Source organism: Nelumbo nucifera, chromosome 6 (assembly GCF_055504915.1).
Source record: "Nelumbo nucifera cultivar China Antique chromosome 6, China Antique-T2T, whole genome shotgun sequence".
Lineage (NCBI taxonomy): Eukaryota > Viridiplantae > Streptophyta > Magnoliopsida > Proteales > Nelumbonaceae > Nelumbo > Nelumbo nucifera.
The window spans coordinates 56,471,183-56,481,638 of record NC_142654.1 but is presented as its reverse complement, the minus strand read 5'-3'; the positions used below and the strand labels follow the sequence as shown (position 1 = coordinate 56,481,638).

General features: G+C 37.2%; 1 protein-coding gene across 1 annotated transcript; it reads right to left on the bottom strand.

The window, feature by feature from the left end:
• Nucleotides 1-622: 622 nt before the first annotated feature.
• LOC104602015 (aldehyde dehydrogenase family 3 member F1-like) lies at nt 623-8,014 on the bottom strand. The gene is made up of 10 exons (XM_010265553.3): nt 7,661-8,014; nt 5,507-5,575; nt 5,141-5,237; nt 3,681-3,887; nt 3,332-3,456; nt 2,780-2,884; nt 2,497-2,669; nt 1,814-1,904; nt 1,564-1,713; nt 623-1,003 (listed from the first exon to the last, which is right to left on the bottom strand). The coding sequence occupies exons 1-10, from the start codon at nt 7,868-7,870 to the stop codon at nt 767-769; spliced, it is 1,464 nt and encodes a 487-aa protein (XP_010263855.1). The 5' UTR covers nt 7,871-8,014; the 3' UTR covers nt 623-766.
• Between the last annotated feature and the right edge of the window lie 2,442 nt (nt 8,015-10,456).

Here is a 10,456-nt window from a genome sequence, read left to right as displayed (position 1 = left end):
ACATTAATCATAAGGGGACCGTGTATTTCCACATCCTATATTTTCTTCATTGGAAGGAGGGAGTAGGTCATATCATTTATGCAAAGTACCAACATCAGAGTACAGTTTTGCATAGCAATGAGGATTAGTCCTGAAGGCTACCCACTGTGAAATGCCCTAACGTGACTCCGGATCTCCTACCCACAATAATTCTATTAACTCCATGTATTGAGAATATCTTCTCGTGCATAATAACATGTAAGAGGATGAGATGTTGCCATGTGTGATTGCGATGTTATATGGGTAAATGTGGGTAGAATTGTCCTGGGTAGAAAATTCGGACTCCCCTAAGGCATCATCTGCTAAGGATTAACTCTGTAGGGATTCTTATCTTTAATTTGCCTTTAATGGAATTACTATCCTTATTTCAGTTTTCAAACCCCGTCCCAAACCCCATACTAAAAAAAATGTGTAAGATTCATTAAAACTGAAGTTAGAAATACAATCTCCTGAGAATGGAAAAGAGTCTGTTGCTCAAGAAGATCAACAGAACTGAATAGCTATGGGTTTTTTTCCTTGGACTTTGATCATCCAAGGTCTATATGATTGTTCAAGCTGTCATTATTTAATGATGTAAACCCAGTATGGAAATTGCTTGATACTCAATTCAACAAATTCTTATTACAACTCTTTGAGAATCGCTTGACATTAAGTACATACATAATACATGCGCATCTATTTACTGCACAAAGGGTCCCTACTAATTTTGACAGAGAAGGTCTGATTATTATCTCTTCAACCCCAGCAGGAGGAGAAGCAACCCAAAATAATCATATTTATAAAGCAACCTGATGAATTTCAACTTGAAATCATTCCACGGAGGGTACCTTGGCTCCAGGTCTAATAATAAGGTTCTTCGAAGAACTGCTTTTTCATGGGTGAATTCATCAAAAGAGAACTTCCCATGGTACCTTCCCATACCACTCTGACCAACACCTCCAAATGGTAAGCTGTCTGATAAGAACTACAAATATAAAAGGAAAATGCTTTAGTTCACCAAACAATATATAGAAGTGTATGTGTGTGTGGGTAGGAGTGTCAATTGGACTGGATTTGGTCCAATCCGATCCAGTCCAATGTGAGTCCATTATAAATGGACTAGGTCCAATCCAGTCCAATGAATATTTTGGATCATTCTGGACCGATCCAATTTAATGTCTAGACCATCCAATCTGTTCAAATTTGTTTTGATTTAGATTGGTTTTAAACCAAACCTGTTCCATTGACACCTATATTCTTATCTTATATCAATGGACCAGATATTGGCTTAATTCTACCCAATCCAATATAATTTATTACGGATGGACTAGGTCCAGTCCAATCTAATAAATATTTTGGATCAGATTGGTCCAATCCAATATGTCTTGTTGGTCCGTCCAATCCATCTAAATTGATTTTGGACTGGACGGGATCCAATCCAAAACTGGTGCATTGACACCCTTATGTGTGTTTGGGTGGGTGGGGGGGTAACAACAAAGTGAAATAAAATGTCAAACACAAGAAGAATTTTAAGTGCTGAAGTACTTGAAATGCAACATCATTAAAAGTTATGCTTCCCGAAGATGTTTGTGATATCATCAGTTTCTTCAGTGTCTCATCTTTGGTGAAGACATATAGGGCGAGAGGCTTCGGTCTGGATTTTATAAATCCAGCACTCTGTTGAATATTCTTCAACTGCAAAAGGACAATTATGGTGTGAATAGTTGAGTTGTCTTCAATACATGCACGAAATTGCAGCATTATTCAGAAAACACCTCGGTGAAAGAATTCTCACCGTGATTATTGGAAGAAATGGACCAAAGATTTCCTCAGTCATGATCTCAGATTCAAGTGGAGGATTCAATAAAATTGTTGGCTCAATGAACCTTGACAAGAGAAAAGAAGATGATAAGAAAAAGACCAGTACTCATCATATAATCTAAGAGGAAGGATGTGACACTGTATTGCTAATATATAATTTACTATTAGGGTGTCTCTATACCAAACAGGAATTTCATATACAATGATGTAGACCATCCTGATCAATGTGTCGATCTTAGTGAAGTTAGGGTCCATTTGGTTTGCAGTTGGAATTGGAATCAGAATGTTTTATTCCCACTGTTTGTTTGTTCAGACATGAATCAGAATGGGAATTGAAATTAATCTGGAATGGAGTTTCATTCCCAAGGGAGGGGGAGAGAATGCTCACTCCCTCAAATGGGGGAATGGCATTCCAGCAGAAATGGGAATGGGATTCCAAATCTGCCCAACCAAACAGTTGGAATCAGAACGTTCCATTCCGATTCCGAGTCCAGACCCCTATTCCCCCACAAACCAAACTGGCTCTTAGATCTGCCTGGATGATTCTAACCATCTCTTTTCCAACATAAAGTTATGTATGAAGGCATAGCATTCCACTGTCATTTCCTTATCCATGATTGGAAAGAGTACTGTTATATGAAGGGCCATAGAAATTACAATTTCTCTTTATCTACTGAACCACCATGAACTATTGAATTTGCAACTTCTGGATCTCTTATAAGCTTATGCAATCTCTCAAAATGGTGCTCATTGATAATCCTGACATAGTCGTTGCATTCCTTTGTGTTTTTACCATAGAATTTGTTGATTGCTTTTTTTAATAAACCAATCTGTGAAGAGCAAGAAGTCGAAGAATAATATCATATTGTGAAATTGTTACTAACTTCCAGATCTTAAATCAAGTCAGAAGGAAGGAGAAATGAGGTTATTTATAGAATACCAGAGTAAATGCAGACTTTTCTTCTACAAGGACATAATCAACTCCTATACATGATTGGCCATTGCAGAGCCCCCATTTCCCCCATGCTATTCTTTTGACAACCACCTTGAATTAATCAAAACATAATTAAGAAAAAGAGAGAATAAAGAATAAAGGAAAAGGAAAGGTTTAGGCCATTGTCCATGCAAAATGAAATGTCAACTACTGTTACATTTGCTTCAGAAATTTAGTTTAGAACATGGAGTACCATCTGCAGAAAATGATCTAATGCCCACCAGCCTACATCAGGTATGGATGCAGTATATGGATAGACCATACAGGTATCCATCTCTAACTTATGTGAATGGAACAGAACAAAACTCAACCAAAACAGCTAATGACACCATCTATATATAATGGTTATTAACATCAAAAGAATGTAATATGATAACTGATTTGGATCTATTTCACCTTTCTTTATGTTAGTAATTTATCTATCTCTGCTCAAAGGTGATCTCCATACCAGATCTTAATGTGCCAGAACAGTAAAAGGAATAGCAATACAGCAATTACCTCCATTTCTGAGGAGCTAAATCGGGTGTCTAAGACAACAGGGCATTTTCCACCTAACTCTAAAGTTACAGGTGTCAGATGCTTCGCAGCCGCAGACATAACGATACGCCCTACACGTGGACTCCCTGATAACATGTAGAGATAGGAGTAGCAAAAACATAAGTTGGAGGCAAATGCCATATGATACTTTGCATGGTTAAGACTTAAGACCATCCAATAAGCTTATACAAGATAGAAGATATGTGATTTAATGGGTATGGGTCTCTCTAGCTATATCCAAATTTCAAAACAAAAAGCCTATGGATTTCTAGTTGTTGTGGAATGTAAATGGTCAAGTATTGATTACTACCAGTGAAGAATATCTTGTCCCACTTCTCTTCTAAAAGTTGTGCTGCAATAGCTGCTCCACCTTCAATAACCTTAATTGCTTTATTGTCCAGGTAACGTGGAATGACAGTGGCAAGAAAAGAGGAGCATGTAGGAGAAATTTCAGAAGGTTTGATAACTGCTGTGTTGCCTGCAGATATGGCTCCGATCAGTGGTTCCAATGCCAGGCCTGAAACCAAACATCTCATTAGCTGGACATGTGAGAGATCATATAAATGTAATTAGCCAGAGCAGTAGCCAAATATTAACAGTTATTTAGAACACCAAAAGAACCGGAATTAGAGATTATTGCCATTGTTAGAGAATAAAAACCTATTTAGGGACATAAAATAAAAGCTTAAGGTCCTTGAATAACACGCCCCCTCATGCAAAAAATCATCAAGCTCAAAGCATGGACAAATACAGGCCCAACCATACCTTATTCTTAAATTTAATTAGTTATAATGAGGGATGAAGATCAAACAGTAGACCACTTTGTCAAACAGGTTCGATGCCATCTCAAAGGACCATTTAACTTAAAAGCTTAAGATGTTAGATGAAGTTTCTGAATAGGTTTTTATTCTCTAACACACCCCCTCACACGAAAGCCCATTGGGTTCGAAGTGTAGACAAGCATAGGCCCGCCCATCCATACCTTTTGCTAAAATTTAATTAATTATAATGGGGTGATGTGGATCGAAAACTAAACGACTTGGTCAAACTGGCTTTGATACCATATCAAAGAATCATTCAACTTAAAAACTTAAGCTGTTAGGTGATGTTATTGGCTTGGATAGGTTTTTATTCTTTAACATGCCTGCTCACGCGAAAGCCTGTTGGACTTAAAGTGTGGATAAGCAAAGCCCACCCATACAATCTCAAAGAACCAAACATCTCAAAGTCAGGCTCCATTACAATCTCAAAGAACCATTAAACTTAAAAGCTTAAGCTGTTAAATGAGGTCCCTAAGTAGGTTTTTATTCTCTAGCATGCCCCCTCACACGAAAGCCCATTGTAATGGGGTGGTGTGGATCGAACACTAAACGACTTGGTCAAACTGGCTTTGATACCATATCAAAGAATCATTCAACTTAAAAACTTAAGCTGTTAGGTGATGTTATTGGCTTGGATAGGTTTTTATTCTTTAACATGCCTGCTCACGCGAAAGCCTGTTGGACTTAAAGTGTGGATAAGCAAAGCCCACCCATACCTTTCAGCGAAAACCATAAGAAGGAGAGAGAGAGAATACAACTCAATTGGTTTCTCAAAGTCATGCACCCTCACATTGTATATACTTCTCAGTTTGGAAAGAGTACAAATGCAAATATATACAGAAATAGAAATTAAATTTGTACTCCTTCCAAACTGAGCCTACAGAAAATAAATTGATATCAAGCTAGCCAAAATAGTAACAAAGAAAAGAAAAGCAAAAACATAACTCACTCATGGGAAAGTTCCAAGAGGAGAATATGATAACAAGGCCAAGAGGTTCGGGCAGCAATTCAGCAGTTGCAGGGAAGAAAGCCAGAGGTAGTTTAGTCTGCAAATTCATATAAAATTTCCGTTGCAGAATTATATTAACAGAATTTTACCAAAAGAAGTACATTGACAATGCCACAATGTACATTAATGCTATAGGTTCCATCCATTAATCATAAGGCTGTTTCTGGGTTTAATAGAAAATAAGGTAAGAAGTATCTGTTTCTCTTACTTCTTCTTCCACCATTTTTTGCCGTATGTTATAACTTTTGTCTTTTATGGTGATGAAACAAATGTATAAATGAATAACCAGAAAAAAAAATAACGTACCTTTTTTGGTGCAACCCATTTCTCCAAGCAATCCAAATTGTGCGTCAGTGATTTTATTAGGACTCCGACCTAAAAGGTAAAGGTACATGCAAACTAAAATATTAACCTCAAAGACAAAGAAAACCAGGAATCGGTCATGTTTTATCCCAAAATCGCTTTTTGGCTAAAACCTATTGATTTGGTTAGCGAATTATTGACTTAAGCGGTCGAATCATCAACCCGGATAGATTGTTTTTTGTTTTTTTTTTATTTATTTTTTGAATCATTCATTCAGACCATTCAACCTGAAAACCGGACCCAGAACAATTCCCTATTCAGTCCAATTTTAAAAACCTTAGAAACAACAGAAATCATAGAGTCCAGATTTACAAGATTAACAATCCAATTAGGAAAAGGAGAACAAAAAACAACCAGCTTCACAAACACCTCTAGGAGAAAAAGGATGGTAATTGTTGTTGGTTGGCGGGAGGCAGGAGCACATATAAGTAATTATAAATCATGTATGTACTCTATGTACGCGCATATCTTTAACAGTTTAACTAATGGCCAGCAGGAAGGAGCAAGGTTTCAAACTGGACTAAAGGCCGTCCAAACCCAACCTGAAATCAAATTTTGGGAATCTTATTTTAAGGTTTTGGGTATAAGGTCCAGATCAGATGGGATCGCAGTCTTGTGCATTTCATGATGTTTGATTCGGATTGGTTTATATTGAGTTTCAGGTTGAGTTCGAGCCTAATTTATAGGTTTGTTTATTGTTCAAATTGATGGCTTGTGAGACTTGTGAGCTTAATCAAGATTATATTTTATATAATATTTTTATTTTTTATATAATAAATAATTTTTATTTGTAAAATCAAAATATATTTTTTAATTTTTATATTAAATTTGGACTACAGTCAAATTCGAACAGAGTTAAGCTGAACTTGAATATATGAGCTTTTGAGCTGAGTCAATTTAGATCTCAAATTCTCCAATTCCAACTTAAATTGAATCCAAGCTCAAATAACCAGATATTCAACTTGGTTCAACTCAAATCCATCCTTTATCTGCTCCCTGTTCAAAGATAATCATGGAAATACAGAGATCAAATCAGTCCCCCACTTATCATGTATCTGGTATTATCATCGGGAGATGTTCTTAGTACACAGTGGGAGATGTGATGTGGGATGTTGTGGAAGGCAATGTTGTGGGGGGGCTGATTTGAAGTTGGAAATACGCTAGATTTGACCTGTTTTCTGCACTAGCCACTCTTGTGTACTGCATAACACCCCATAGAGTTTACATCTGTGCGTGCCCCACAACGTCCCACAGCATATCTCCGTTATGTATTGAGAATATCTTTCGATGATAATAATAGAAATGATAATGTCATCATCGGAAGATATTCTCAATACATGGCTGGGATTGTGCTATACTACGTTGTGGGGCGCAGATCTGAACTCCACCCCATATATGGATAAGTGAAAATTTGACCCCAGAGTACGACCCACCGTGAACTGGGCCAAAATTAAAAGATGAATAAGGGTACAGAATGGGCCAGTTTGGTTGGGTTGAGGTCAGCTCAAGCCCAATCTGAATTCTGAAACGAAGGGTACTTCAGCCAACCTAATCCAAGTCTAACCTGTTGAGAACTCGTTACATAGTTATCTATTCCCTTTAAGAACCGTCAGGTGGGCGTGCCGGAGTGGTTATCGGGCATGACTAGAAATCATGTGGGCTCTGCCCGCGCAGGTTCAAAACTCAAAAGGGGGCAATTACTGTTTTACCCACACCTGGATTTCTATCCACGACAATTCGAGAGGCCTGATTTTTCATAATTAGGTGGAGGTAGCCAATGCATAGCCTGTTGTAAATCTGGACATCTAAAGACGAAATTGGAGGTGGAGGGTATCAAGTCTTGGCCCATTTGTCTTTGTATCCATTTGTCTGAGTTTTCTGCACAACTGAATTGAATGATGGGGCTGATCATCTTGAATGATCTCTCAAGTCCTAACCGCCACCTTCAATTGAATGGTTGAGCTTTCAAGTAATTAATAAGCTCCATGGTTAGCAATAGGCATGGAACCATCAAGAAAACGACTGAAACAAATCCAGAAATGGTAGACTGAAACAAAGAATTTTACGTGTCTGTGCTCTCTAGTTAGATCGACTTACTTCATCACGAAAAGCTTCGACTCGGTGCTTGCCGACGTCTTCGTGGATAGCTTCCAAGATTTGTTCTTCGTTGTCGCGCAGGAAATTGAGGAGTGCTTGCAGCTGAGCTTTCCTCCAAGATATGCTTCGTGTCTTCCCGCTTTCGAATGTCCACCGGAGCTCCTCCAGGCTATCTCCGAGAGGACCGAGACCCAATTCTGCTAGTGCCATTGTTGTGTGCTTCACCAATCACCTCACCCACAGACCCACTCGTCTCGTCGATCTCTTGCATAGACTCATCAAAAAAAGCTCGACTTTTGGTGGGCTTTTATGCGTTGAGGAGATGCTCCTGGGTTTTGGAAAATTTACAGTTCAACTCTCCATCGTTTTCATCACCTGAACCCCTTTATTTATTTCCAGGTGGCATTTACAGAAGTATCTTCACTTTTTATGCTCAGTCCTAATTTCAAGCATTAATTAAACAAACCAAAGAGTTAAAAGCCTTGTTTGAATTAATGCAATTCAGTATAAGTGGGGATGATTTTGATTTGAGCACAGAGTGAAAGATAACCACACCAAACAGATTGACGAGGTTGTCACGTTGAGTTTTTCTCGAATAAGGATAAACTAATAGTGGTAGGTGCCAGTTCGGAATTCGGAATGACGGTTCAGCCCGTTGGGACAAGTGTCAATTCGGTATTGATGTTAATTTATGGACAGTATTGGAGTTATGGTGTATAAAGCGGGGGTTTTTTGATATTTTGAATATTTATAACTGTATAGTAGAATTCAAAAATCTGCATTGGACCTATCTTTATAGATTCATGCAACGTGATTGTGAGAGAGAATAATCATAGTGCAAATTATACAATAACCAAAAGCATTTATCTACTAAATACTAACTGCCCTCACCAACAACTCCAATCGGGTTACCTATCACATTCATTTTCCTTTCAATTTCAATCTACATTTGCTACAACACGTAGGCGTTAGGAGAATGACAGTTACGAATTGATGCTAAATCATGGGTCGGTTGTTTTTGATATTTTGAATGTTTATAGTTTTGTCCTAAAAATAAGAAATCTGTATTGGGCTTGTCTGTACTTTTCCGAATAATTAAATCAAAACCTTTGATTTGATACATTGAATTAGATGAAGTGACTTAGTGGTGGGCAGTAGATCCAAGGCCACTATTTTCTGTTTTAGCACTATTAATTGTAGCAAAAATGAGCTCCTTGAATTTTGGATCAGATTGACCCCTCACACAGCATTTTCAACGTTTACATTTCAGCGTGTATTAGAAACATCTTCTGGAGATATTCTCAACACATGGTTGGAGTGGATTATGAGACACATGGGTGTTTATGCAAATTCTCAATGTTGATGATACTTCCTCTTGCCACTATTACAACTGTACAAATAAATAAAAACCCTAAAATAGACATCTGCAAATAAATTTTGAACGAAAAAGTAGGTATAGTCACCCATAATAAAATATAAACTTGCAAATAAATCTTGAATGACAAAGTAGATTGGTCATCAATTAGGCATATGGGTGTAAACGGATCAAATTCAAATCGGATCAAGCAATATTCGAATTCAAATCCAATTAGAAAATTTGGTATTCGAATTCAGTTAATTAATTATTTTAAGTAATTAATAAATATATAAAATAAATAGATTATTTATATAAAGTATATAAATATATAAATTATTTATATATTTTAATTATTATATATATATATATATATTATATTAGACATTTAAATATTTTATATATTATATATAAGAATAAATAATTAGTCAAATTTAGAAACTTATCGAATTGAATCAGGTCATATTTGAAATTGAATCCAATTAACTATTCGACATAAATAGGATATCTGAATTTGATCAATTAGATATTTGAATTATCCGAATCCAATTCAATTATATTGAATCTAGAATTCAAAATTTGATTTTTGAATACTGTTGACACTCCTAATTAAGCGTGAGAGAAAGAGAAATAAACTCTCCATAACAATCTCCATTTGTATTGGATACAAAATTTTATTACATAAAGCGAAACAAGTTAAATTTGGCAACGCTCCCTCACGTCACCGATCCCTCCTACCTCTCCAACCAAATAAAAAATATGGTTGGCAAACTTTAATGCTGTCCTTATTTCCAACCCACCTAACCATGGAGGAGTGTGGAATCACATGAAAATCTCCTCTTGAGTAGAGATGTGTCATGTCCCTGGCTGGGTAAATTCGTCTTGATCCAATGAACCTCAGGTCAGTTTCAACAACGGGGGATAGCCAGGGAGCAGAGGGGAGTCATGGCCCCCTCCGAGTCTTAAAAAATAAAATTCATTTATATCCCACTTATATTTTTAGCTCCATTATTAGCTTGTCACCCAGACATTCATATTTATTAGTTCTTTATTCCAGTAAAGAAAAATCCTTTGCTCCGCTACTGTTTGACAAAGGTGATGCTTGGCATCGATGCCGATTTTTCAGAAATCGGTGCCATATTGGATCCGTGTTAGCTGCAGAAGAATCACTGTTGCAAAATTCGTTGGTTGGCTGATTTTTCCGATTTCTAGGAAATTGGCGAATAATTGTTCCCTTAAATCGGCCTAAGTGAGGGATCACCATTTTCAGTGATACCTAGAAAGGTTGCAACTTGGGTTGGGTGGGCTTGAACCCAACCCTAATCTAACCCAAAAAGGTTGGGCTGGGTTGATGCTCGGGCTAGGGTTAGGGTTGAAATTTATGAACCCGGCTTTATTTTGGGTTGAGTTAGGGTTGATCTCTCGGGCAACCTGACCCAATC